Consider the following 23,083-nt stretch of genomic DNA (forward strand, 5'->3'; position numbering starts at 1 on the left):
GCAGGACAATGCGAGTTTGATGGCGACCTGGAGCAGATGCTCAGAGACTTTTTTGTTCTGGACATTGGCCACGAGACCATCCTACGAAAACTTTTGACTGTAGAGACACCGAGCCTCAGTAAGGCCATTGCGATAGCACTGATAACACCAAACAAATCTCTCAGCACACAAGTGCTAGCAATGTTCATAAATTAACTGGAACTGTGTTTGTGAGCAGAAATGTACAGGGCAGAAATCACGAATCTGCAACTGCCAGCAGGCCTCAGGTGACCCAGATGACTCAGAATCTGCAACAAAGGATGACCGCAAGGCAATTCACACCTTATTGGCGTTTTGGAGGCTTCCATTCAGCCTACTCATGCCGCTTCAAAGGGTATGTTTGCAAGAGCTGTGGAACAATGGGACACCTCCAACGAGCTTGCAGATGAGCTGCAAGCTCTGCAAAACCTGCTAACCACCACGTGGCAGAGGAAGATCGGTCCATGGTGGATCAAAGCAATTTTGAGCCTCAGAGAGGGGAGGAAGATACTGAAGTACATGGGGTGCACACATTTTCAACGAAATGTCCACCTATAATGCGAAACGTAAAATTGAATGGCTTACCCATAGCCATTGAACTGGACGCTGGCACTAGCCAATCCATCATGAGTAAAAAGATGTTTGAGATACTGTGGTGCAACAAGGCACTCAAACCAGCCCTGAGCCCCATCCACACAAAACGGAGAACGTACACCAAAGAGCTCATCACTGTCCTGGGCAGCGCCATGGTCAAGGTCACCTACGAGGGCATGGTGCATGAACTGCCACTCTGGATTGTCCCAGGCGATGGCCCCACACTGCTTGGAAGGACATGGCTGGGCAAAATCCGCTGGAACTGGGATGACATCCGAGAGCTATCACATGTCGATGAGGCCTCATGTACCTAGGTTCTTAACAAATTTCCTTCCTTTTTTGAGCCAGGCATTGGAAACTTTTCCGGGGCGAAGATGCGGATCCACTTGGTCCCAGAGACACGACCCATTCACCACAAGGTGTGAGCGGTACCTCACATGATGGGGGAGAGAGTGGAAATTGAGCTGGACAGGTTGCAATGCGAGGGCATCATCTCCCCAGTGGAATTCAGCGAGTGGGCCAGCCCGATTTTTCCAGTACTCAAAAGTGATGGCACAGTCAGGATTTGTGGCGATTATAAAGTAACTATTAATCGTTTCTCGCTACAGGACCAATACCCGCTACCTAAGGGAGATGACCTATTTGCGACGCTGGCAGGAGGCAAGACATTCACCAAGCAAGACCTGTCTTCGGCCTACATGACATAGGAGCTGGAGGAGTCTTCGAAGGGCCTCACCTGCATCAACACACACAAGGGACTGTTCATCAACAACAGATGCCCGTTTGGAATTCAGTCGGCTGCAGCGATCTTTCAGACAATCATGGAGAGCCTACTCAAGTCGGTACCACGCATGGTGGTTTTTCAGGACGACATATTAGTCATGGGTCGGGACACCGTCAAGCACCTACAAAACATGGAGGAGGTCCTCTAGCGACTGGATCGTGTAGGCTGAAGAGGTCGAAATGCGTCTTCATGGCAACAGAAGTGGAGTTTTTGGGGAGAAAGATCGCGGCGGATGGCATTCGGCCCACAGACACCAAGACAGGCTATCAGGAACAGACCCAGGCCACAGAACATCACAGAGCTGCGGTCATTCCTGGGACTCCTCAACTATTTTGGTAACTTCCAACGGGGGTTAAGCACCCTCTTAGAGTCCCTACATGTGTTTTTGCATAAAGGTGAGAACTGGGTATGGGGAAAAAAATAAGTAATTGCTTTTGAGAAAGCCAGAAACATTTATGCTCCAACAAGCTGCTTATATTGTATAACCCGTGTAAAAGACATGTGCTAGCATATGATGCGTCGTCGTACGGAGTCGGGTGTGTATTACAACAAGCTAACATTGCGGGGAAGTTGCAACCTGTCGCTTCCAGGAGCTTGTCTAAGGCCGAGAGGGCCTACAGCATGATTGAGAAAGAGGCATTAGCGTGTGTGTTCGGGGTAAAGAAAATGCAACAGTACCTGTTTGGCCTCAAATTTGAGCTGGAAACCGATCACAGGCCCTTCATATCCCTGTTCGCTGAAAACAAGGTGATAAATACTAATGCCTCAGCCCGCATACAAAGGTGGGCACTTGCGCTATCAGCGTATTACTATACCATCCGCCACAGGCCAGGCACCGAGAACTGCGCGGATGCTCTCAGTGGTTTACCATTGCCCACCACGGGGGTGGAAATGGCACAGCCTGCAAACTTGTTGATGGTGGAACAGCCCGCAGACTTGTTGATGGTCATGGAAGCGTTTGAAAATGATAAATCACCTGTCACGGCCCGCCAGATTAGGACTTGGACCAGCCAAGATCTTCTGCTGTCCCTAGTAAAAAAAACTGTGTACTGCATGGGAGCTGGGCCAGCATCCCCGTTGAAATACAAGAACTAATCAAGCCGTTCCAGCGGCGAAAGGACGAGCTATCCATTCAGGCAGACTGCCTGTTGTGGGGTAACCGCGTAGTGCTACCCAAAAAGGGCAGGGAGATGTTCATCTCGGATCTCCACAGCACACACCCAGGTATAGTAATGATGAAAACGATAGCCAGATCCCACGTGTAGTGGCCCGGTATCGACTCTGACTTAGAGTCCTGTGTACGGCAATGCAGCGTGTGTGCTCAGTTGAGCAACGTGCGCAGAGAGGCACCACTAAGTTTGTGGTCCTGGCCCTCCAGACCATGGTCGAGGATCCATGTCGACTATGTGGGCCCCTTTCTCGGTAAAATGTTCCTGGTGGTGGTGGATGCTTTTTCAAAATGGATTGAATGTGAAATAATGTCGGGAAGCACCGCCACCGCCACCATTGAAAGCCTGAGGGCCATGTTTGCCACCCACGGCCTGCCTGACATACTGGTCAGTGACAACGGGCCATGTTTCACCAGTGCCGAATTTAAAGAATTCATGACCCGCAATGGGATCAAACATGTCACCTCGGCCCTGTTTAAACCAGCCTCCAATGGGCAGGCAGAGCGGGCAGTACAAACAATCAAACAGAGCCTTCAACGAGTCACAGAAGGCTCACTCCAAATCCGCCTGTCCTGAGTACTGCTCAGCTACCGCACGAGACCCCACTCGCCCTCAGGGTTGCTCCCGGCTGAGCTACTCATGAAAAGGACACTGAAAACCAGACTCCCGCTGGTTCACTCCAACCTGCATGATCAGGTAGAGAGCAGGCGGCACCAACAAAATGTTGGTCACGCCACTGTGTCACGAGAAATTGATCTGAATGACCCTGTGTATGTGCTAAACTATGGACATGGTCCCAAGTGGATCGCGGGCACGGTGATAGCTAAAGAAGGGAATAGGGAGTTTGTAGTCAAACTAGACAATGGACAAATTTACAGAAAGCACCTGGACCAAACGAGGCTGCGGTTCACAGACTGCCCTGAACAACCCACAGCAGACACCACCTTTTTCAAGCCCACAACACACACCCAAAGGATCAACGACACCACCCCGGACCAGGAAATTGAACACATCACGCCCAACAGCCCAGCAAGGCCAGGCTCACCCAGCAGCCCTGCAGGGCCAACAACATGCCAGCCCAGCGAGGGCACAGCCAGCACACCAGAACAGACATTTGTACCGAGGCCGTCCACCAGGGAAAGAAAGGCTCCCAACCGCTTCACCTTGTAAATAGTTTTCACTTTGATTTTGCGGGGGAGTGATGTTGTGTATCTGTAAAGCATGCACTCCCATGTTCCGCCACCAGGGAGCGCATCCACTGAAGTCCCAAGGGATCCCAGCATCCCTTGGGAGCACTGTATATAAGCCGGCCCCTAAGACCTGTTCCTCACTCTAGAGTGTCTTAATAAAGACTGAGGTCACTGTTACTTTAACCTCCCTGGAAGCAGCCTCATCTGTGTTAGGAACACAATAAGAACAGCCTGGCAGCAGCAGGCTCAGAGCTGCGGAGACGAGTTCGGCCATTTGGCCAGGGGATAGGGGAGATGTACAAAGCACCGGGAGGGAGCGCCAGCCAGAAATTGCTGTGAATTAGTATGGTTATATTATTTTCTGAGACATGAGTAGGGAGTTTAAAAAGTTTATAAATGTCCGGAAAATTGAAGATACAAATCATGAGAGGGATGTAATATAATTTTATCACCATTAATGGATTTCAGTGGCAGCTCACCAGTGCGACTCAAATTTTTCTCTTTGAAGGAATACAAAATAGCTCTCCCAAGATGAGAAAGATGGAAAAGAAATAAAATTTGTGTCCCACTGCGCATACGCGCACACTCCAGCGCACATGCGCAGGGCTGCCGGCACTAAATGTGATGCTTTCAGCTAGCCCTACCCCTCTGCCGACAGTTCTTTGGCGCAACACCTTGGCGCAACACCTTGGCCCCGCCCTCAGCAGCTCCTTAAAAAAGGAGGGAGAGAGAAAACAGGGAATTATAGACCGGTCAGCCTGACATCGGTAGTGGGTAAAATGATGGAATCAATTATTAAGGATGTCATAGCAGTGCATTTGGAAAGAGGTGACATGATAGGTCCAAGTCAGCATGGATTTGTGAAAGGGAAATCATGCTTGACAAATCTTCTGGAATTTTTTGAGGATGTTTCCAGTAGAGTGGATAAGGGAGAACCAGTTGATGTGGTATATTTGGACTTTCAGAAGGCGTTCGACAAGGTCCCACACAAGAGATTGATGTGCAAAGTTAGAGCACATGGGATTGGGGGTAGTGTACTGACATGGATTGAGAACTGGTTGTCAGACAGGAAGCAAAGAGTAGGAGTAAATGGGTACTTTTCAGAATGGCAGGCAGTGACTAGTGGGGTACCGCAAGGTTCTGTGCTGGGGCCCCAGCTGTTTACACTGTACATTAATGATTTAGATGAGGGGATTAAATGTAGTATCTCCAAATTTGCAGATGACACTAAGTTGGGTGGCAGTGTGAGCTGCGAGGAGGATGCTGTGAGGCTGCAGAGCAACTTGGATAGGTTAGGTGAGTGGGCAAATGCATGGCAGATGAAGTATAATGTGGATAAATGTGAGGTTATCCACTTTGGTGGTAAAAACAGAGAGACAGACTATTATCTGAATGGTGACAGATTAGGAAAAGGGGAGGTGCAAAGAGACCTGGGTGTCATGGTACATCAGTCATTGAAGGTTGGCATGCAGGTGCAGCAGGCGGTTAAGAAAGCAAATGGCATGTTGGCCTTCATAGCAAGGGGATTTGAGTACAGGGGCAGGGAGGTGTTGCTACAGTTGTACAGGGCATTGGTGAGGCCACACCTGGAGTATTGTGTGCAGTTTTGGTCTCCTAACCTGAGGAAGGACATTCTTGCTATTGAGGGGGTGCAGCGAAGGTTCACCAGACTGATTCCCGGGATGGCGGGACTGACCTATCAAGAAAGACTGGATCAACTGGGCCTGTATTCACTGGAGTTCAGAAGAATGAGAGGGGACCTCATAGAAACATTTAAAATTCTGACGGGGTTAGACAGGTTAGATGCAGGAAGAATGTTCCCAATGTTGGGGAAGTCCAGAACCAGAGGTCACAGTCTAAGGATAAGGGGTAAGCCATTTAGGACCGAGATGCGGAGGAACTTCTTCACCCAGAGAGTGGTGAACCTGTGGAATTCTCTACCACAGAAAGTTGTTGAGGCCAATTCACTAAATATATTCAAAAAGGAGTTAGATGAGGTCCTTACTACTAGGGGGATCAAGGGGTATGGCGAGAAAGCAGGAATGGGGTACTGAAGTTGAATGTTCAGCCATGAACTCATTGAATGGCGGTGCAGGCTAGAAGGGCCAAATGGCCTACTCCTGCACCTATTTTCTATGTTTCTATGTGGCGACCTGGAACGGGTCCGAAAAATATCGCAGAATACGGAGGTAGGTATTAGGCGCACTTTTTGTTCTATGAAATAGGCGTGTCTCTTGGAGGTGCGCCGTTCTAAGGAAAAGCCAAAACAAGGACCCATAGAATGGTTACAGCATGGAATAAGGCCATTCGGCCAGTCGAGCCCGTCCTGGCCTCAGTCAGTCCCACTCCCCCACCTTTTCCCCTTAACCCTGCAAATTTTTTTCTTTCAGGTCCTTATCCAACTCTCTTTTGAAAGCAGAATGAGTCTGTCTCCACCACCCTTTCAGGCAGTGCATTCCAGATCCTAACCACTCGCTGTGTACAAAAAGTGCAATAAATTTAAATAAATTGGAGCTATTAATACAGTACATACAAGGGTCTCGAGCTGGCTCCTCCTTTTATCCCCAACCTGCTGTGATGGTGTTCCCTCGCAGGTTGGGGAGCGCCGCGCTGGGTCTCACACCCCCCCAGCGATCTGCGAGGGAACACCATCGCGGCAGGTCGGGGGTAAAAGGAGGAGCCAGCCCCTGTAGGGAGCAGTGCGAGCTAGTCTAGGAGTGCGATGGCTTCGAGGAGGGCGACTGGATTGATGTCACCAGGAGGAGAGGTGGCGAATGGCAGAGGGGGAAAGGTCGGGGCCGAGGTGAGGTGAGAGCTCGGGGCCCAGAAGAGGCGCGAGTTCGTGGCCCAGGACTGGCGGGGGCATGGCTCAGGAGAGGCAAGAGTTCGGGGGCCAGAGTCGAGGAGCGGCGGGGTAGTTGCCCAGAAGCGGCGCAGCAGAGCTTGGTCTCCAGTCATCCCGGTTAACCCTTGCTACTGGACCAAGGCCTTACTCTGTCAAGCCCGTGTGGTGGTTGGTGTGCAACGGCCACTCCACGTTAAAGAATTTATGCACAGGCATCTTCCACCCTTCAAGATGTAGCTCATTGAAACGCCTGTGAGCTCATCTTTTTTTGGTGTGGAAATGGGTCATTCTCGACACGAGGTACTGCCTAATACATTGCTATACATACAAGGGGCATATTCTTGAAGGAAAAATTCACTATCAGTATATCCTTTTTTAATACTGAAATGAATAAGTTACACAAAACAATGATTAACTTTCAAGATTTTTTTTAACCTGCCTCTTTAGATTTTTGTCATTTTTTTATTGGAGAGGCTGTGGTATCAATAGTAGTATCCTGGGGACGTTGGCTTAGAGGAGTATATACGGTCAGGGGTGTGTAGGACTCAAATTACTGGTAGTGTTAACGCAACCATTTACCCAGCATGCTCCAGCAATTGCATCACGGCGAGCGTGTATGTCACTTTGGCTTCCTCATATGGTCAGGCTCAGGATCTCCTTCAACGCACTTCTCCTAGTGATGTCTTTGTTGAAACAAATTAATTTAAAAAATTCAACAGTGATTGGCCGAAAAAACAAAATATTACGTTTCTGAAAGGAAGACTCCCCCTTTAATACAGTTGCTCATTTATTTTACAATCTTGTAGTTTGTACAATTATTTACTACTGACAGGGACATTCATGTTTTATGCAGTGATGGTTGTCACAAAAAGCTGAACAAGTGAATTACTTGCTGAGCCAGCTCAATTTCTAACAGTAAAACATAAATCTACTTGTGTGAGCTCAACTCATCTGCTCATGCACAACCGTCACTAACAGAACAGCAGAGTAGTCCTAAATCTCGATGTGCGTTGTTCTGAGTGAATCGTCTCGGGTTTATTCCCGTGAAGCAGTTTCACGGTGATCTTAATGGTCAAGTGGAAATGTTCCACGTGCCGGTTTACAATCTTTCAACGGAACAATTAAATCAATTAATTTGCACAGTAATCATTTCCACTGTTTTTTTTTGTCGAAGATTTCTGAATTACTGTGGTGCTCACAGATGACATGAAGATGCTCACACAGCATCAGCAGTGTGGAGCAAAATGTTAAACACTGTGGGGCAATGTTCCTTGTAAGCTGCGCTTTCTTCCGCCGCGGCCTGTGCGCGTTCCCTTTAAATTTCTGCGCATGCACACTATTTGCAATGTAAAAGCCGGTGAGCGGTCTGCATGGGACCTTTCAGATGACTGCACCTTAGCGGCAACTTTGCTGTGGGGTAGATCGCGACTTTGTGCGAATGTGTAAAATAGGCAATAGCAGGTCGACAGACCATTTTACTTCTCTCCCGATATTTAATTCCATTAACTTCACCCATTTTACACTATTGCACAAAGTCAAGATCGACCCCTTTGACAAACCTTAGGTACCATGGCAACCTCTTTAGAACATATATTCAATTTAAATCAGGTCTTCTAGCTTCCATAGCTGCTGCATTTTTAAAGCCGTTAATAATAATCTTTATACTGTATATTAAAGATATGACGTGTATTTGCATACTTGTACCATGCGAAGATTGGGGCAGATAGCTATTTTAACAGATGCCTAAATAATAACATTGACTACAATTTCAACAGTTAAAATGCATCAAGATCCCTCCCCCTCCAATCCTCAAAGATTCAGAGAGTTTATCCAGTGAGTACCTGAGCTGTCATCATCATCATAGGCAGTCCCTCGGAATTGGGGGTGGGTGGGACTGGTTTGCCGCACGCTCTTTCCGCTGCCTGCACTTGATTTCTGCATGCTCTCGGCGACGAGACTCGAGGAGCTCAGCACCCTCCCGGATGCACTTCCTCCACTTAGGGTGGTCTTTGGCCAGGGACTTCCAGATGTCAGTGGGGATGTTGCACTCTATCAGGGAGGCTTTGAAGCTGTCCTTGTAACGTTTCCTCTGCCCACCTTTGGCTCGTTTTCCGTAAAGGAGTTCCGAGTAGAGCGCTTGCTTTGGTAGTCTCGTGTCTGGCATGCGAACTATGTGGCCCTGCCCAACGGAGCTGAACAAGAGTGGTCAGTGCTTCAAAACTGGAGGTGTTGGCCTGCTCGAGGACGCTAACGTTAGTCTGTCCTCCCAGGGGATTTGTAGGATCTTGCGGAGGCATCGCTGGTGGTATTTCTCCAGCGACTTGAGGTATCTACTGTACATGGTCCATGTTCGTGAGCCATACAGGAGAGCGGGTTTTACTACAGCCCTATAAACCTTGAGGTTGGTGACAACCAGGAAAGCTCCAAGTTTGATCCCAACCTCTGCTGAGTTAGATTATAAAGAAAAAAAAAGACTTGCGCCTTTATATAGCGCCTTTCCCGATCTCAGGACATCCCAAAGCATTGTATAACCGATAAAGTACTTTTGATGTGTAGTCACTGTTGTAATGTAGGAAATGCGGCAGTCAATTTGCTCACAGCAAGCTCCCACAAATAGCAATGTGATAATGATCAAATAATCTGTTTTTAATGATGTTGATTGAGGGATAAATATTGGCCAGGACACCAGAGATAACTCCATTGATCTTCTTCGAAATAGTGTCATGGGATCTTTTGGTCCTGCCTGAGAGAGCAGACATAACAGTTAAACGTCTAATCCAAAAGACAGTGAGAACATTCCACCAGTACCACACTAGACTTTGTGCTCAAGTCCCTGGAGTGGGACTTCTGACTCAGAGGCAAGGGTCCTACCCACTGAGCCATGGCTGACTCACAAAAACAAGATGATGGGAAAAATTTGGGGAGAAAATAAGATAAAAGGTGTTAACCTAACTCATATTTTGATGGCTATGGTGGTTATTATTATATTCTTAAGACCTGTAGCTTTCTAGCCATAGGGTAAACTAAATATATCACAGGGATAGTAAGCTTGGACATCCTTTCATGTGGTAAATCATTGTACCTTGTTGCCACTCGAGTTCATTTTATTATCCAGTTTTCTCTTTTGTGTAACAAAATAGACAAGTTGACAGCACAAATAGATACAAATGGGTATGATCTGATAGCCATTACAGAGACATAGTTGTAAGGTGACTAGGACTGGGAACTAAATATTCAGGGGCATTTGACAATTTGGAAGGACAGACAGAAAGGAAATGGAGGTGGGTTAGCACTGTTAATAAAGGATAAGATCAGTGCGTTAGTGAGAAACGATATTGGCTCAGAAGATCAAGATGTTGAATCAATTTGGGTGGAGATAAGGAATAATAAGGGGAAAAAGTCGCTGATGGGCATTGTCCAAAGGCCCCCGAACAGTAGCTTCACTATTGGATGGAGTATAAATCAAGAAGTAATGGAGGCTTATAATAAAGGAACGGCAATAATCATGTGCGATTTTAACCTTCATATTGATTGGACAAAGCAAATTGGCCAAGGTAGCCTTGACGAAGTGTTCATAGAGTGTATCTGGGATAATTTCCTTGAACAGCATGTTGCGGAACCAACCAGGGAGCAGGCTATGTTAGATCTGGTACTGTGTAATGAGACAGGATTAATAAATGATCTTGTAGTAAAGGATCATCTAGGAATGAGTGACCAGGTTGAATTTCAAATTTAGTTGGAGGGTGAGAAAGTTGGTTCTCAAATCAGTGTCCTAAGCTTAAATAAAGGAGACTACAAAGGTATGAGGGCAGAGTTGGCTAAAGTGGACTGGGAAAATAGATTAAAGTATGGGATGGCTGATGAGCAGCGGCAGACATTTAAGGAGATATTTCATAAGTCGTAACATGAATATATCCCAATGAGAAAGACTGTAATCCGTGGCTAACTAAGGAAATAAGGAATGGTATCAAATTAAAAACAAGGGCATACAATGTGGCCAAGACTAGTGGGAGGCCAGAGGATTGGGAAAATTTTAAAAGCCAGCAAAGAACGATTAAAAAAAAATAAAGAGAGGGAAGATTATGAAAGTAAACTAGCACAAAATATAAAAATAGATAGTAAGAGTTTCTTCTCTCAGAGGTTTGTAAATCTATGGAATTCTCTGCCCGAGAGAGCTGTGAATATATTGAATATATTTAAGGCAGAGATAGAGAGATTTTTGAGCGATAAGGGAGTAAAGGGTTATGGGGAGCGAGCAGGGAAGTGGAGCTGAGTCCATGATCAGATCAGCCATGATCTTATTACATGGCGGAGCAGGCTCGAGGGGCCAGCTGGCCTACTCCTGCTCCTATTTCTTATGTTCTTATGTTCTGGAAGGGGCTGACTCTTGCTGTACTAAGGCTCCACAGATGCTAGCAATCCTTCAACAGCTCACCCGTGTAATCTCATTTCAGGTTAAGCTTTGAAGGCAGGCTCTTTGACCATAGAGAGAAGAACAGAAAGTTGGATTGGTTTTCATCTGACCTCCATATATGTGCAGTTTCCATCAGAGTTTCACTGGATAGTGATTTGGAGCAAAAATGTTCCCCTCTGTTTCTCCAAATCTTGCTCCATCGGAGATCAGCTAAGTTTAACCTAGAACCTTTTGTCTGTATGATTATGCAGCAGTGCCTCTTTAACACTCAAATTGAATGGTTCTCACTCACCAGCATTTTTAAAGCATCATTTACTTAGCTCATGTTTTTTCTATTTAATTTCCTTAGAAAGTGGAGATGCACAAGGAGAAAGTGGCTCGGCGAGAGATTGGAGTCTTTACTGTTGCTAAAACCACACCAAGGAGTGTCAAAATTATACCTCCAGCAAACCCTGTGCAGCGAGAAAAGTACACCAGGAAACCCATTGTTTTTACAATTCTAGATGATACTGGTCATGGAGTAAAGGTAAGAAAAATAATTCAGGACAGTATAAATATCCTTTAAAAATAAACTGAAATTCTTTTTATTGCACTCCATATAAATTTATGGCAGGTTTTGACAAGACATACATTGAAGCCCTAAACAAAAAGAGGACAGGTATCTAGCGTAAAATCCAAAATTGGCACGACAGTCTACTCCTGATAATTTAAAGTCATTTTGTGCACAAAAAATTGTGTATTATCCAATAACTTGAATCAAGCATAGTAAATAGCAGAGCAATGTGGGAATTGAGTGCTCAAAAATGGAATAATCAGATAATTTTAATGACGCAACTTTGAATTAAGTGTAGACAGTCAGTGAGGTAGAACCCCATGTAGCATTTATAGAGCAAATTAAACAGTTTTTAACATCTCCGGCTCATTTTTTGTTTTGCTGTGTGTGGCAAAATCATAAACATGTGTATGAAGAATATGATTATGGTTTTGTGGCAAGCAGTAAACAGCAGAGCTACTCCTTCTACCCCCATTGGTGCTTTTACCCAGCCTGTACTCAGTGAGGCCTGCATAGTTATGGCTAGCTCATCAATCAAAGATATGCATGATATGTTAGCCCACAAACTGAGTTCTTCCTTGAATTATAACATAAGTAGCAGAAAATACAGGAACTGTAAGTCCCCACCAAACTATGAAGTCTGACAAGAACGTGATCTCCTTCCTCAAACCAGCTATAATTTGTATGGGTATTTTGAGTTTGGTCAGCAAAAAAGATAATTAGGGAAGGTGATTTATCATAGTGCAACATCAAATTCTGTAATTTCCTGCATCTTCCAGATATAGCAGAAATGTTGCCCGAATACTGAAATGTTGTATTAAAATTCCCAGCGATAGTGAAAATGCCAATTTCTGAGTGAATCTGAGTGATATTCATAAGCATGAGTAACATACATGATATATAGACCTAGAATTTCCTCACACCTGTTCCCACTCCCTCACCGTATCTCCGTTAGGAGTGCATTGGAAACCCTGTTTACATGCATAAACGGGATTTACGCCACACTTACGGGATAGTTATGACCGTGGAGCAGAGAAGCTTCGAGGAAATTCCGGACCATAATCTTTCTTCTCACCTGGTTCTTTTGATCGAATCATTTCCTGAATTCAAATGTCACCAATCCACCCCATTTCTCCAAATAGTATGTCATAGGAATCTAAAAGCAATTCACGCCAGGCTTACAGAGATCCTGGCCATATTATTCTCTGACTTTGATTCACTAAGATTCAAAAAATTACCTTATAAGTTAAGGTAAAACAGCACTGGACATTAGTTATTCCTTTTTACTCTTAGAAAGTGACCTCGCCTCCAAGTATCAGAGCCTGGTGCACCATCCTTCTCAGCTGAAAGTCTTTGGGCTAGAAATTCGGTTGATTAATGCCACCCGTTAGCGCCCCAGAGGATGCCGGCATCCTAGCACCACAAATTGAGTAGGCCTCCTGTGCTATCGCTCCGTTAACGCCTGAAGAGGAGTGTGGAACGCTTCTCTTAGTGCTCCACTCTCCTGTTCGGGTGATATAACTGAATATCCCACTTTGAGGCTGTAGACATCGCCCGGCGCTAAAGGTAGCACCCCAACGGCATCACCGCCTCAAAGCAGGCGATAACGAATTTCTAGCCATTTGACTTCAAATATTCACTGATTTAGTAGTTAAAGCTCACCTCGGTTCTTTAGTTGGGTGAAGCCTGCATTAAATCAGACAAAAACAAACGTCCATTAAACATTTAAAATAAGTTTGACATGAACAATGTCAGATATTGTTATTTCCCATCTTCAACCACATTATATAAATGAAAATAATTTATGTGGAACTTAGAGGATTAAACTTCTAATAACATACATTCGAGATAAATAAGTGAAAAGTAATCCATCTTCAGTGGCATTGCTCACAGATAGTCCAGATTGGGTGAAATGAGGTTGGAGTGCTGGGTATAATTGACCAGGGCACACAGATGCAATTCAATCACCACCTTGAACTTTTATATTCTCTCCTTATTTTAAGTAATAATTTGATTTTGTATTAGTACTTATAATTGAATAGCAAAATGAACATCACTTTGGGAAGCAGAGAAGTAGAGTTGTGGAAGTTTCTCTGCAGTACCACCTCAGGAGCTGGGAGACACAAAACTGAGGCACCACTGTACCAACACTGGTTGGAAATGTCATATGACAAGTTTGGTCATAGGAATTTATAATGGATGTGCAAAGAGACAAAGGGAGCGAAATTGAGCTCAATAGTGCCCATTATTTCAGTGCTATAACCCCCCTTAAGGTTAAAAAATGGTGCCTGTGGTGAATGCGCATGCTTATGACATGAAGTACGCCAGCTGCCATATTGGTAAAGGGGTTAATGTATGCGCGCCTAATGTCCGCCGCAAGCATGCGGATAATGATGTCAAGCAGTGTGCAACGCTGATTTGACGCCAGTGCTGCCATTTTGGATCTCCACGCTCCAGCCGATGCCCTCTCTTAACCTCGCACAGCTGAGCATGATGTTGAGCAGCAAGAAGGACCCTCCACCAGTGCTATTTAAAGGGATGATCAACCACTCACAGGTTCATTGCTGGTTTATTTCTTCTGGCTGTTGCTGTGATTCTACACGCTTTAGTGCTTTCTATAGTTGGTTAAAGTTTCAAACGTCTACAGGGAGTGGTGTGGCAGATGACAAAGTACTTTTTTGCTGACTTCAAGGTTTCTGCACAGACCAGTCACTCCCAGATAATGGTGCACTAATAGGCCTTCGACTTGGATTGGAGCATGACTGGGAGAATGAGCAGAGGCCAAGCAGAGCAGGACATGCTGCTAGAAGAGGGAGGAGGAGGGGGAGAAGGGCTCGCAGCAAGAGGTCGTATGAACCCAGGTCTTCAGGGAGAAATTCTCTTACCTGATCATCAGCGACGACCAATATTTGAGATGTCTGCACTTTGCTAAGGAGATTGTCACTGAAATCTGCCAACTGCTGCCTCCAACTCCGAGCTGGGCAAGGACCACTTGCAAGTTGCTGTCAGTGTGACCATGGCTATGGACTATTATGTGTCTGGCTCCTTCCAGGCTGGATCTGGATATATTAGCAATATCTCACAGTTTGCAGTGCACTGCTGCATAATGGAGCCTCTCTGTGCAAAGAGAGATAACTTCATTTCATTCCCTCTTGCTTGAGAGAAGCAGGTGCAGCGAGCACAAGGGTTTACAAGGATTGCAGGCATCCCCATGGGGCAGGGTGTCATTAATTGCATGCACATTGCTTTGCGTACGCCTCATGTCAGCTCTGCCATGTACCAGAACTGAAAGGGATTCCACTCCCTTAAAGTGCAGCTGGTGTGTGACCATACCAGCATGCAGGTCAATGCCTGATATCCTGGCAACAGTAACGATGCATTCATTTTGCATAGTCCTCTGTGCCAGCTGTACTCCAAACACCACGGCTAACCAAAGGGTGACTACTGGACAACAAGGGCTGATGGCATGGCTCATGACTCCAGTTTGCAACCCACGCATATGTGCACAGCACTCAACCATTTTAACCCCCTTAATGTTTTAATATGTTAAAGATGATTGAAGAGGTCTGGTAAGCTGGAGGTCCTTACTCTGAGCTACAAATTGTACCTGTATTTTCATTTTTGCTTTTTAGGAAATTACTAATCATCCGACAAGGCTTGGAACTCTATCACGAAGGCATGGACACACAAGGATACCAACTAGTCCAACTGTACCATCACAAGGAACTTTAGGGTAAGCGTAAGTTATAGACTAACATACTTCCCGTAGTTGGAGAAGAACATTTGGGAGAGTTAATCTGTGGGAAAGGAAGGAACCTACCTGCTTTCTCAATGTTTAGCTCCACTTCATGGAATCCTCTTAGTAATTGGGCAGTAGTAGATTATGTTGCGGGTCTGCATATGCATACAATGAGCTGCAGTGGCCATTGAAGCAGGTATGGAGGCGGAAGAGAGAGAGAGTGGCCCTCTTCCTCCAATTGGGCCATCAACAGACTTCCTACTGTTTCCCCAGGATGTACTGCCACTCTCCTCTGGCGTAATCTGGGGTCGGTAGTACCACGGTGGGAAGGCAGGGAAATCAACTGGTTTCATTAGCTCTTCGCCTACCATCATTTAAACGTGAAAAGGGCATTAAATGGCCAGATAGCTAAATTCCCTATAGGGCTGGCAAACTTCAGCCGCCGGGTTTCGGGGCAGGGTTATGGCAGTAGATCGCCTCCCTCGTTGTCTTTCCTCCACCAGTGTACTGCCTGATTTCAGGCACTATAGTGGAGGAAAAGCCAGGCCAAATTGTTTCGGATAATGACTTAAATAATTATCTGGGGAAATACAAAACAAAACTATGACAAACATGCTACACTAATAACGTTGTAGAGGGTGCATAGGAGTTTTACCAGAATGATACCAGGAATGAGGCACTTCCGTTATTTGGAGGGATTGAGGAAGCTGGGATTGTTCGCCTTAGAGCAGGGTAGGTCAGGGGATATTTATTTGAGATGTTCCAAATTATGAGGGCTTTTGATAAAATAAATAAGGCGAAAGTGTTTCCACTGGTCGTGGGTCAAAAACCAGAGGACAAAGATTTAAGATAATTGGCAAAATAACTAGAGGAGAGATAAAGATAATTTTTTTTTACGCAGCGAGTTATTATGATCTGGAATGCACTGCCTGAAAGCAGATTCAACAGTAACTTTCAAAAGGGAATTGGATATATACTTGGAAAGGAAAAAATCGCAGGGTTATGGGGAAAGAGCAGGGGGAAGGGACTAATTGGATAGCTCCTTCAAAGAGCCAGCATGGGCTGAATGGCCTCCTTCTGTCCTGAATTATTTCATGATTCTATGGACAAGTTTTTTTAAGAATAGACCCCTTTTTTGACCAAAGATTGTAATACTATTATTGACTAGAAAATCTCATTCTTTATCCTTAACTTTTTACGTTGCACGATCTCCAAAATGAGTGATGGTACATTAAGGAATTTTCTCACTGTAAGCAGCATCAAGAACCCCTCCTGGTCAAGTTTTGCACTTAGATGCAGAGTAAAACTCTCTCTAATGTGCCTCAAAAAGATGTATCAACCCTAAAGCTTAGTAGGGCTCTAAACCTTCGAGTGTCATGTCTCCGACGACGCTGCTGAAAGCCGACATGGGTTCGATGGGCCGAATGGCCTTCTTCTGCGCTGTAACCATTCTATGATTCTATGATGCTATGATTCTAATTCCCACTCAGTCTCTGGGCTCTCAGAGTGAGGCCACCAATTTGATGTTGTGAGCCCATGCCTACTTGGAACTGATTTGAATCTGCCCAAATGCGTAGGAACTATCCAATCAGTACACAGAGAACATTTGTCTTATCCCCAGTAGACTGGATTTAAACGTTGATTCCTGAGGTGAAAGGTCAGTCTCTGGCCCTCTGTACCACTTCATTCTTAACCTCTATAACAACTCATACTCACCATTAAAGAAACTTTCTGTTTTTGCAATTTTCAGAAGAGGCACTAAGGTACCAGGACCTGTTCAGCCTCCTGTTGTCCCAAATACATATAGCCGCCCTGTGACTAACTCTCCACCAACAGATGGGCCTCAGATGTTTAGGTAAGCTAAGCAAAGAAAATAATGAAATGCGGACATTTTTTTAAGATACAGTTGGATATACTCATGCTTTGTACAAAACGCCAATTACTTCTCCTTTATGCTTTTTTTTTTATTGCTGTTTGGGAGCAGTGATACGAGTAGAAACAGGAACAGCTATGGAGCTGGTAACATGGCGATGCCTGTGACTATGCCTGTGCCTCCACCACCACCGCCCCCAATGGCATTTGAACCAGGTCAGTGTTTGTATGTGTGAGAACATTTGAACAGTATCCCACTGAAGACAATGGAAGTTCTGCAATTTGGAATTTAGATTCCAAATTACAACCTGCCTCACTTCTAAAAACATTCAATTTAATTTTTAGAACTTTGGCTTGAATTCAAAAATATTCATCGAAAGAAAGTTGAATTCCAAAACATTCCAGTGGGACTCTGACTGCGTTAGTAATCACATGTTCTGTCACTTCTTTCTCCCACTGATAATAATGGGAACATTGCTGTGCGGGGAAATATCCCACTTCTATTTCTGGGTAAGCAAGTAAAGGCTTTCAATCTATCAGATAATTCATCCCACATCTTTAAGCATCATCTTTTCCCTTTCCATTGCAACCTATCTTGTCTCTCTCTCTATTTATTCAATACTATTATGGTCAAGGCTCCTCTAACTTTCCTGCCTCATTCCTCCTAAGTTTAACATTCTGTCCGACAAGCTCACTGTGTTGAAACCAAGGACCAGAAATTCGGGGGGAGGGGGGGAGGCGGGGATATTTTTGGGATTGCGGGGACAAAGGGTAAATAGCCGGCACCAGAAAGGTGAGGTCCCAGGCTCCCGAGATATCGAGCCTCGGACCTCATTGTAACAGGGCCGGCACGGCAAAACAGCGCACCATCAAAAACTGGAGAAAAATCGGGCCACTGATAGTGTGACAACCGCCCTCAGCTAAGTGGCTCCGAGGATGGGGTTGGGTCAGGATGGGGGGAGTGGGTGAGACAATGCGAGACGAGTTATTGATGACACTAAATCAGTTGGCAGAGTGAATGGTAAAGTGCTTAAACAGAAAAAGGACATGGATAGAATAAATGAATGAGTGGAAGAAAGGCTGCAAATGGGATAGGCTGGCCTCGGAGAAAGTCCGCAGGATGAACCCCAGAATGAGGGGATTTAGCTCTGATCAGAGATTTAAGTCAATGTGAATTATATTCCAAAGAATCTCATCTCAATAAAGTTTCTTTCAACAGAATAATGAGGGTGGTTCAACTACCCTAATTTATCCTTAACCTTCTGGTTGAAAGATTTTCAAATGGGGCTGGAAGCACTTGAGGTGATCCAATAGAAATTATAAAGGGCTTTTACAATGTTGGGCCAAATTTGGCAGAGTGCGCCGTTAGTTAGACTTTTTCCTGCATCCTTCAGAGGGAAGTAGAATGGGTGCAGAAGCAAAAGAGATAAAGAAGAAAAATAAAAGTGGAGGGCAGAGAAACCCAAGGCAAAAAGCAAAAAGGGCCACATTACAGCAAAATTCTAAAGGGGCAATGTATGTTAAAAAGACAAGCCTGAAGGCCCTGTGCCTCAATGCGAGGAGTATTCATAATAAGGTGGACGAATTAACTGCACAGGTAGCAATTAACGAATATGATATAATTGACATCACGGAGACATGGCTCCAGGGTGACCAAGTCTTGGAACTCAACATCCAGGGGTATTCAACATTCAGGAAGGATAGACAGAAAGGAAAAGGAAGTGGGGTAGTGTTGCTGGTTAAAGAGGAAATTAACACAATAGTAAGGAAGGACATTAGCTTGGATGATGTGGAATCTGTATGGGTGGAGCTACAGAATACCAAAGGGCAGAAAACATTAGTGGAAGTTGTGTACAGACCACCAAACAGTAGTAGTGAGATTGGGGACAGCATCAAACAAGAAATTAGGGATGCGATTATCTTGGGCGACTTTAATCTTCATATAGATTGGGCTAACCAAACTGGTAGCAATGCGGTGGAGGAGGATGTCCTGGAATGTATTAGGGATGGTTTTCGAGACCAATATGTCGAAGAACCAACTAGAGGGCTAGCCATCCCAGACTGGGTGATGTGTAATGAGAAAGGACTAATTAGCAATCTTGTTGTGTGAGGCCCCTTGGAGAAGAGTGACCATAATATGGTAGAATTCTTTATTAAGATGGAGAATGACACAGTTAATTCAGAGACTAGGGTCCTGAACTTAAGGAATGGTAACTTCGATGGCATGAGGCGTGAATTGGATAGAATAGACTGGCGAATGATACTTAAAGGGTTGACGGTGGATAGGCAATAGCAAACATTTAAAGATCACATGGATGAACTTCAGCAATTGTACATCACTGTCTGGAGTAAAAATAAAACAGGGAAGGTGGCTCAACCGCGGCTAACAAGGGAAATTAAGGATAGTGTTAGAACCAAGGAAGAGGCATATAAATTGGCCAGAAAAAGCAGCAAACCTGAGGACTGGGAGAAATTTAGACTTCAGCAAAGGGTCTGATTGGGAGGGGGAAAATAGAGTATGAGAGGAAGCTTGCTGGGAACATAAAAACTGACTGCAAAAGCTTCGAAAGATATGTGAAGAGAAAAAGATTAGTGAAGACAAATGTAGGCCCATTGCAGTCAGATTCAGGTGAATTTATAATGGGGAACAAAGAAATGGCAGACCAGTTGAACAAATACTTTGGTTCTGTCTTCACGAAGGAAGATACAAATAACCTTCCGGAAATACTAGGGGACCGAGGGTCTAGTGAGAAGGAGGAACTGAAGGAAATCCTTATCAGGCGTGAAATTGTGTTAGGGAAATTGATGGGATTGAAGGCCGATAAATCCCCGGGGCCCGATGATCTGCATCCCAGAGTATTTAAGGAAGTGGCCCTAGAAATAGTGGCTGCATTGGTGATCATTTTCCAACAGTCTATCAACTCAGGATCAGTTCCTATGGACTGGAGGGTAGCTAATGTAACACCACTTTTTAAAAAAGGAGGGAGAGAGAAAACTGGCAATTATAGATCGGTTAGCCTGACATCGGTAGTGGGGAAAATGTTGGAATCAATTATTAAAGATGAAATAGCAGCGCATTTGGAAAGCAGTGACAGGATCGGTCCAAGTCAGCATGGATTTATGAAAGGGAAATCATGCTTGTCAAATCTTCTAGAATTTTTTGAGGATGTAACTAATAGAGTGGACAAGGGAGAACCAGTGGTTGTTGTGCATTTGACAAGGTCCCACACAAGAGATTGGTGTGCAAAATGAAAGCACATGGTATTGGGGGTAATGCACAGACGTGGGTAGAGAACTGGTTGGCAGACAGGAAGCAGAGAGTCGGGATAAATGAGTCCTTTTCAGAATGGCAGGCAGTGACTAGTTGAGTGCCACAGGGCTCAGTGCTGGGACCCCAGCTCTTTACAATATACATTAATGATTTAGATGAAGGAATTGAGTGTAATATCTTCAAGTTTGCGGATGACACTAAGCTGGGTGGCGGTGTGAGCTTTGAGGAGGACGCTAAGAGGTTGCAGGATGACTTGGACAGGTTAGGTGAGTGAGCAAATGCATGGCAGATGCAATATAATGTGGATAAATATGAGGTTATCCACTTTGGTGGCAAAAACACGAAAGCAGAATATTATCTGAATGGCGACAGGTTAGGAAAAGGGGAGGTGCAACGAGACCTGGGTATCATGGTACATCAGTCATTGAAAGTTGGCATGCAGGTACAGCAGGCGGTGAAGAAGGCAAATGATATGTTGGCCTTCATAGCTAGGGGATTTGAGTATAGGAGTAGGGACGTCTTACTGCAGTTGTACAGGCCCTTGGTGAGGCCTCACCTGGAATATTGTGTTCAGTTTTGGTCTCCTAATCTGAGGAAGGACGTTCTTGCTATTGAGGGAGTGCAGCGAAGGTTCACCAGACTGATTCCCGGGATGGAAGGACTGACATATGAGGAGAGACTGGATCGACTGGGCCTGGATTCACTGGAGTTTAGAAAGATGAGAGGGGATCTCATAGAAACATATAAATTCTGACGGGACTGGACATGTTAGAAGCTGGAAGAATGTTCCTGATGTTGGGGAAGTCCAGAACCAGGGGACACAATCTAAGGATAAGGGGTAAGCCATTTAGGACTGAGATGAGGAGAAACTTCTTCACCCAGAGAGTTGTTAACCTGTAGAATTCTCTACCGCAGAGAGTTGTTGATGCCGGTTCATTGGATATATTCAAGAGGGATTTAGATATGGCCCTTACGGCTAAAGGGATCAAGGGGCATGGAGAGAAAGCAGGAAAGGCGTACTGAGGTGAATGATCAGCCATGATCTTATTGAATGGTGGTGCAGGCTGGAAGGGCCGAATGGCCTACTCCTGCACCTATTTTCTATATTTCTATGTTTACAATTTGCGGCGTAAGTTGCTGGAAGTGCGAGCTGTGGAGAGGGCAACGGGGCATCTGGGAGCTTGGCGAACAGCGGGGACCAACAGTGTACCTCCTCAACCAATGAGATTTAAGGATTGAGAAAGAAACAGAGGGAGGACAGAGAAGGAAATAGGGTGAATTAGAAAGAGAAATAAAGAGAGGGAAAGAGATTGGATTAGAGAGAAAAAAAGTCAGATAATAAACAGTATTTTTTTTAAAAGCTTCAAACTGGGCTCATGTGGGGTCATTTTCTGGAGTGTAATTCCGCTTTTTCAAAGTGCTTTGCTTAATATGCCTTGGGAATTGGTGAAACCCATCCTGTGAGATGGAAATCTGTTGGAATGTCTTCTGGAATTATCTCCTTTATTTTAAATTAGCATGTTTTTGTTTTGTGGAAAATGTACTGTAAGAACAAACACCATCGAGCAAAGCCCCCATGTGGGTCATACAATTCGAAGTCTTGTGCCCTGAAATTATACTGTGGGATATTATAATGCAAATACGTTATGTACTTGTCTGGAACTCCTGTATCTTATAATTTAGATTTTAATCTGATTGATAAATGAGGTAGAGGGGGTAATTTTAACATTAGGCGCTAGTGTTAAATGGACAATGGAGAGGAAAATTGGAAGAGGTGTATAACAGGCAGCCAATCTGATATCACTCATTTTACACTATTGGCAAAATTAAAATGACCCTGAATGTTTCTGTCAAAATAGTGCAGACAGGATTTTCAGATGAACATATTTTGTATTTGAATACTGTGTGCCTCTTGGGCATAATGTCAGGGCTCTTGTCTAGTTTATCTATTTTACAGCAAACAAAGTTTATTTACTCAGCAAACAAAGTCTATTTAAAACATGCCAGATACTATAGCAACGTCACCCGATAAAACCAGGGTGACTTTTCCAGTCAAATGCAGTAAGTGGAGGATAGTTATACACAAATTATGTCCAGATATAGTAAAATGTGACTTAAGTATATAGGGCCCAATTTTGGCCATGACTTGCTCCAATTTTTTTGGAGTAAATTGGTTTTTCTGGCATAAGTTAAAAAATGCCATTTTCCCCAATAAACTTGCTCCAGAGTAACTCAGTTAGAGATGATTTTTTTTAGTTGAGTTTTTTTTTCATAGAGGGCGTTCCCAGCCATTTACGCCAGTTTTGGCCATTTTATGCCACATGTGGCCAGCTCTGAAAAACATTACGGGCAGTTAAGAATTCGGTGCAGGTTAGTACATTTAAAGCACCAAGACTTACAAAGCCCTAAACAAAGCACAAAAATAAGCATTCAATAACAAATAAAAAATACAAGGAAGCTGAGGACCTGTACCAAGACTTACAAAGCAATAAACAAACCACAAAAAGTAATAAGCAATCAATCGATAAGAAATAAAAAATAGAAGTCCTACCTTTATGCCAGAAACAAGTTTTTTTTTAAAGTCCCCCCCCCCATCAAAACACTCTCCCCTCCCCCCCCCCCACAAAACTCTCC

At 44.6% G+C, this 23,083-nt stretch overlaps 1 protein-coding gene across 1 annotated transcript in view; it reads left to right on the plus strand.

Annotated features, from left to right (window-relative positions):
- LOC139233607 (abl interactor 1-like) overlaps positions 1-23,083 on the plus strand; it is a 69,403-nt gene that overhangs the window by 39,782 nt on the left and 6,538 nt on the right. The window contains exons 3-6 of the mRNA XM_070864010.1: positions 11,364-11,540; positions 15,200-15,300; positions 17,057-17,161; positions 17,291-17,394. Coding sequence (XP_070720111.1) covers positions 11,364-11,540; positions 15,200-15,300; positions 17,057-17,161; positions 17,291-17,394 — 487 coding nt within the window. The remainder of the gene's footprint in view (positions 1-11,363; positions 11,541-15,199; positions 15,301-17,056; positions 17,162-17,290; positions 17,395-23,083) is intronic.

Source organism: Pristiophorus japonicus, chromosome 21 (assembly GCF_044704955.1).
Source record: "Pristiophorus japonicus isolate sPriJap1 chromosome 21, sPriJap1.hap1, whole genome shotgun sequence".
NCBI lineage: Eukaryota > Metazoa > Chordata > Chondrichthyes > Pristiophoridae > Pristiophorus > Pristiophorus japonicus.